The 6,490-nt window shown below is 41.0% G+C and overlaps 1 protein-coding gene across 1 annotated transcript; it reads right to left on the bottom strand.

Annotated features, from left to right (window-relative positions):
- Positions 1-1,799: 1,799 nt before the first annotated feature.
- Positions 1,800-3,333, bottom strand: LOC122641675 (probable microtubule-binding protein TANGLED). The gene is made up of 4 exons (XM_043834960.1): positions 3,189-3,333; positions 2,901-3,043; positions 2,719-2,777; positions 1,800-2,617 (listed from the first exon to the last, which is right to left on the bottom strand). Exons 1-4 carry the CDS (start codon positions 3,270-3,272, stop codon positions 1,815-1,817), a joined length of 1,089 nt encoding a protein of 362 aa, XP_043690895.1. The 5' UTR covers positions 3,273-3,333; the 3' UTR covers positions 1,800-1,814.
- Positions 3,334-6,490: the final 3,157 nt, after the last annotated feature.

Genomic DNA, 6,490 nt, shown 5'->3' with positions numbered 1-6,490 from the left:
ACTCAGGATGGGCTCTTAGGCCCAGAAGGCATTTGTGGATTTTTTTTATTTTTTTTTTAATGTTTCTCTTCACCCGTTAGGAAGAGGGTAGAATCCAAGGTCATAAACATTACTTTGGTCAAAGTTTTCCTCCACAGACACCATCCTAGGGTTCACAAACCTTATTAGGTTTAGTATCTTCACCAAAATACCCTCTCGATACCCCCGCATGCATCTGAACCTGCTTCGGTGAATGGATTGAGGATTCTCATTCATCCTTACTTTTAGACATTACTTTTGGGGGAAAAAGAATGCTACCTAGTCATGTGCAGCGTGTGGCTCGCATCTAAACACAGGGTCGCATGAAATGACCGCCGCTCCCCCATGAAAGGTGGAAATCCCTGAGGGCAAGGCTTTAGTCATTTTGCGCAACCCTATATCTAGGCACAAGAGTTGCATGTTGCACGCGACCAGGTAGCATTCTCTTTCTCTTAATTTTTTGCCTCCCTCTTATAAATATGGGAGAAAGACTACTTGGTCGTGTGTGGTGCACCCCCTGTGCCGAGACACAGGGCAGTGCGAAATGATCGTTGTGCCTCCATGGAAAGGTGGAAATTCCTAAAGGTGCGCTAGTCATCTCACATGGCCCTGTGTCTAGGCGCAGGGTCCGCATGCCGCATGCGACCAGGTAGAATTCGCTCTCCCTATTAATATAATGTCTTCCAAAAAAGAAATGAGTTACAAGGCCATCCTTTAAAATCTTCCACTTGATTGCATCTAATAACAGCTTCATTGTATAACAGCAATACCACATTTCTGTGTCCTGGTTCCTTTGCTTGCCTGCCTCTTGTCTCTGCTTCTTGAATACTACCTGCTTTCCTGGCTCACCAATGACTAAACACAGCTTCCCATTATGGTCAACAATCAGAAAAGCCCATGATGCACATTTAGATGATAAACAAAAGCTTCCATCAAAGATAACAAAGGATTGATAAATACATTCCTTCTGATCACTATAAACATTTCATTTCTATCCAGGGAAAGGTTTTTAAATTGTGGCGTTGACTGATCATGTGAGTGCACAATTGAGATGGTCAGTGTCTGTATAAGTAAGGTTGACATTATGATTAGCTAACCATCAATTGATTCACATGATCAGCCAACACCACTGTTATGTATGTTTCGAATTCTTGTACCCGTTTCAAAGAATGATCTGCTCCGACATTTTTTGTGGTGATCCGAATGAAACTTTTTTTGAGATATGCAATGGTAGCGGACCCGATGAATCGACCCAATCTGATGGAGGAGTATTTATATTCTTTACCTGCTTTATTGTAAAGTAAGTAAGTAAGATTTGTGGTTTTCAATTTAGGGTTTCTGGGAGAGAGAAGCACTGTCGTTTTTCAGTGTTCTTGAGAGATCTCCATTGTTACTTTCTCCGATTTACATAGTGAAACATCTTCAGCTTCGCCCGTGGACGTAGCACATCATACTTTGTCTGAACCACCTAAATCTTAGTGTCATCTTGCTTTGTTTTCGATTTTGTTCGTATTCTGTTTGGTGTTTGTTCTAACAACCATAAATTGGTTGTGACTGAAAGTAGAGAAAAAGGAGATGCAAAAAATATATATAAATTTTATGCCTTTTTACATAAGGAAAGCGTAAAAGAAAAATAGCCTCCACTCCCAAATTTTACAAACAGATCAAGGCGAGTTATTGACATAAATATCTCTCAAACGTGTACATGATAATGGAAAGAATGCAGACATCAAGAAAATGTAATAAGGACTTCTAACGATGAGAAAGAAAACTTTTTTGAGGATGGAAAGTGACAATTAGATTCTCCAATCAGTGGATCTTGTTGGAGTTGGTGGCCTCTGTTTCAATACACTCCTTAATCCACCATATTTTTGCACTGACACTCTGCTCTTCAATGGAGAGACTAATCTGTTTGCGAGCCTTGATGGGGAGAAAGATCCTCGCAGCCTTGATGGAGAGAAAGATCCTCGCAACTTTGAGGCCGCCGAGACCTTGGGTGATTTCTTGCTCATGTTGATGGATCTTGTGGGAGATATACAAACAGGTGTATTCTTGACTCTTACTTGTAATTTCGATGGTGCATTTGGAGATTTAATCAAGAATTTATGTGGAGTTTGTCGAGCTCTAGATATCACCGGAGATCTTGTCTTGCAGAATTTGTGTTGTTGAGAGGAAGGAGAATTGAGGAATAAAGGGTTTGGAAAAAGAACAGTTTTTTTAGCCCAAGGCTTATTCTTGGGAGATACCCGGTGAGCAAGATGCCAATTCTCTTTTCCAAATCCTCTTTTACTTGGAGGTGAAACCTTAAAATCAATCCGTGATCGAGCCCGACGAATGCTCTGGCCATTAGTTTCTGATCTAATCAACTGGAAAGCAACTTGCTTTTCCTTCTTTCTCCGAGTCCGAAGCTCTGTGTTTTCAGGACAAGGAGTTTGGATTCTTCTTTGGGTCAGTGGTGTTTTTGGATCATCAGAAGGAATTTTCTTGGTATTGGCAGCAACAGCATCGACTATTCCCTTTGCAAATCTGCTAGCTTGCAGAATCTCCCCAACTGTCTCTCCGACTAGCATCGCCGGCAGTGACATCCGACGCCATTCCCCTGTTACAGATAAATCAAGTCATTAAAGAACACAGAATTTATGGAGACAGGATTTATTGTACAAATTACAATAAAGCGGAGAGATCTTAAGTGTGCCATACCGGTTGTGCTTCCTTGAAACTTTCCAACTGGAGACTTCCGAGCGGCACCATTCTTGATCCTTCAAAGAGCCCAAAAAAAAATACGGAAATGTAAACACCCGTTTCAGAACAGAGATCAAAAACCGAACAAACAGAGCCACAAAAGGGCTGGTTAAGAAGAGTAACTGCAATATCTCTCATACCTAAGCGATTCCTGTTTGCATCTGAGGCTAGTTTTTAGATATACTCTTGTACTACGAGGACTGAGATTCACACCAGATATCATTTTCGTTCCTCCCGAAACCGTATACTGGAGTTCCTGCAATCGAGCCATGCATTGATCGACCTTCAACAGCAGAGAAACAGAGAAACAGAGCAACAGCAGTGGGTCAGAGAGAACAAATAAAAAAGATCAAAACATTACATCAAGCGGCGCCGTAAGGAGCAATGGAGGAATAATAGCTCATCTGGGTCCATAGGCCATACTCTACCTTCTTCACCGTCTCTCTCAGGAGATTCGGATTGAGAGGAGCTGCTGCCATTCTCCTCAGCTTTGGTGGGGTTTTGGCAACCATTCTCTCCTTTTTTTTTTTAAGATTCACAGGCAATGGAAAGAAAAGGGGAGGGAGGGGGCCTCAAGGTTCTATCCTTGCCTCCTTTTTCACTCTGTCTTACTGTCGTGCATCCTCAATCTCTGAAAGAGAAGGCCAAAGTGTGTTTCAACAAGAACGAAAGGTAACGTAAACGTATCTTTTGTTCCAACGGTCAAATCCATCACCAACATAAGATATGCAACGGCTACTTTTGTTGCTGTTTATGAAAGTCTTTCGTTTCAAAATATTCAGACTTAGCAAACTTAAGGTACGTAAGCCAATTACAAATTTACAACACGGAGAATGGGGGCCACTCAAGTAACGGCGCATGTGTAAGTGTGGCCGACATCCGTTACCCATGAATTGAGGACGACATTATCTATGGGCTTCGGCAATGACTCTTTTTCCAGCGAGTCAACAGATGTACCCCTTTCCCATGGGTCCAGTTGAGATCATGGGATCAAGTCATCAACTCCCCTACTTCACTAGTGGGGGAGGGAATTAGGGAGTGCGGTGTGGGGTTAAATAGGATTTAAATCCTCTCAAATTCCCCAATGGTGCAATGCGGGTTGGAGTGGTGGACATGTGGTAGGTGCGACATCCAACGATCTGCAGTGCACCATTGGTCGAGAGGATTTTTTATCCCATTAAATAAATAACGAAAAAGATTCCTACCAAGTTGCGTGGTGCCTACACCCACACACAGAGGGGGTGAAATAATGGCCCCACCTTGGGAAATACAAAACCCCATCGTTGTTGATTCTTGTTTGTGCTCACATTGTGCAGGGGCCACACGAACGATCCCCCACCCCTAAATATGATATGGGAAAAAATATCCACCATACCAGGGGGTGGGGATTCTTTCATATGTCAGTGTGCCCTTTCATACAATGAGTTATGACTCGTGAGGCCTACATCAACATTCTTTCTCCTCAAATAAAATGTGGCCCTTCACTGACCCGCCTTCAGGGTTGAGGTAGGCTGACCTTGATTGGCCTTAACCATGGGGGGGGGGGGGGAGAGATGCATGGGTTGGCCAAGCTGGGAAGAAGAAGTAAAAGAAGAAAGAAGAGGAAGAAGAACAAGGGGGAAAAAAAAAGAACATGAAGAATAAGATAGGCTCGGGTTGGGTCAGACCTCAGCTTGAGGCCTCAACCCTGACCTAGCCCGGCCCTGACTCAGGGCTGAAAATTCCCAACCCTGACCCGCCCTCAGGGCAGAGTATCTCAACCCCGGCCTTGTTCGGGCTAAGGGTAGGCCAAGGCCGGGTTGGGCTATCAGGGCCAAACTTCAACCCTATTTTTCAATATATCTTTCCTAAAAGAAAGGAAAAGGTTTTCTAAGCCGCCAATGGAGGCTCCCCTCTTATATACGAAAATCATTTTGCCGCACCTCATTGGTGCGCTCCTCTATGTTGCTTGCTCAAGAATCCTCTCAAAAAAAAAAAAAAAATAGTTACAATTGCAACGCTTATAACGCTTATAAGCTATTGGAAATATTCATCTAAACCATACATGATAATACATGTAACAAGGGGATATATTACATATCTACACCGTAGACAAACAAAGGTTGATGACGACAATCCCAAACACCATTAACAGCATCACGAACTTGAAAAACCATGAAGAAGCTTAAGGAATCAATGGGGTTGAGTTGTGTCAAATGGTCCCTTGAGACTGTAGACGCCCCTTATGTTGCAAACCGAGTTCTTGCAAATCAACCTTCAAGATAAAATAATTCATTCTAAAAGCTATACCAATCACTAACTAGACCACTTATGGACACCAAGAGTTGTACTCAATTAAACATAACAAAACTATGAATAGTGAAAAACCAAGTTCAAGAGAAAATAGAATTTGAGATTGTCTCTCAAAATTTGATAGAGGAAATGGCAAAACTTCCTCACACCTCATTAGCGGGCTCTTCTATACTGCTTGCTCAGAGAACTCTCTCCCTTACTACTATCATCGTCGTTATATTAACAATTGCCATTATTAGGCTAAAACAATGATTGGTGCATGTGTGTGTGTAGTTGGATGGCATGTATGTAAATGCTACGAAGGGCAATTTTATAGGGTAAAGTGGTTTACAATGCTCCATTTAACAAGGGCATCGTAAAGAGTTTACCATTTTGAGCCACGTGGACAAACGACATGGTAATTCCAAGCATTTGATATGGTATAAAATTTCATACTAATCAAATGCTTTCTTATTCATGTCTTTGCTTTTCTCCATGTATGTCCATCCATGTCTGGTACTCTAACCACTACTATGCACTCTCCTAGATTTTTAAAAGCTTTAACTTGCCACTTAGCATAGTAAAATCTGAAACTGAATTTGAACAAAGGACCTTAGGGTCTACCAGCCACAAATTTTGGCCGTCTGGCAGATTTTAAGGTTATTTATAAAATGCTTTCGAAAAGAAATGCATAAGAAAATTGTCCCTCAATTCTATCTACTCAAAATATGGGATCATCTAACAAGTGCAACCAAGAGTATCAATAACAAAATGGTGTAATTAGTTTTGAAAGTATGGAGGAATTTATAATTTTCAAAAACATGGGAATGGTATGTAAGTTGTTAAAAATCAATGCGTTGTGTTTTTTATTATTTTTTGTTGGGAAAGGGTTTCCTGCATTGCCCGAATGCAGTATTGGACAAATAAGAGAACCCCTTTTGAAATCTAACAATAGGAGAAGGGGCATTTATGACATATCCTCCCTCACATGAAAAGTGATATGTGAGGAGGTGTGCAAATTCATTTTTTAGCTGACGTTGTAAAATAATTTCCCTTTTTTGTTTTTCATATTTTGTATTATTTGTTATTGACGTTTTGTTCATGTGTTATTCATTAAAGGAAAAACTTTCCCATGACGTAAGAGTGCAATTTCTCTCTCATAGTCTCATATGGATTTTTTATTATTTTCTCTTTCCTACTCTAAATACTTGGGCTCTATGTGGATGCCTACTTTTTTCATAGCCATTGGTGTGACATGCATATTCCTTACTATGGGTGAAGAGAGAATTTCCTCAAAGACATTGGTGTTGCATCGTGGGAAACTCTCTCCCTTCTTTAAAGTAGTTCCACTTCCAAGATTCTAATAGGATTAAGTTTTCCCTCACATGTGGAGAAGGAAAAATTCCTTCAGTGTTGGCGAGGAAAAATTAAGTTCCATTTATTTGAATCCATTTGATAT

The sequence above is a fragment of the Telopea speciosissima genome, chromosome 10, assembly GCF_018873765.1.
Source record: "Telopea speciosissima isolate NSW1024214 ecotype Mountain lineage chromosome 10, Tspe_v1, whole genome shotgun sequence".
NCBI classification, from domain to species: Eukaryota; Viridiplantae; Streptophyta; class Magnoliopsida; order Proteales; family Proteaceae; genus Telopea; species Telopea speciosissima.
Note: the sequence above shows the minus strand (reverse complement) of the source record. Positions and strands in the feature narration are given on the sequence as shown.

Excerpts from the sequence above, each read along its gene's own strand:
- LOC122641675 (XM_043834960.1), bottom strand. The coding sequence starts at position 3,272 with ATGGTTGCCAAAACCCCACCAAAGCTGAGGAGAATGGCAGCAGCTCCT. Across the intron at positions 3,044-3,188 it reads TGAGAGAGACGGTGAAGAAG|GTCGATCAATGCATGGCTCG; the intron begins GTAGAGTATGGC and ends CTGCTGTTGAAG. Across the intron at positions 2,778-2,900 it reads TGCAAACAGGAATCGCTTAG|GATCAAGAATGGTGCCGCTC; the intron begins GTATGAGAGATA and ends GGCTCTTTGAAG.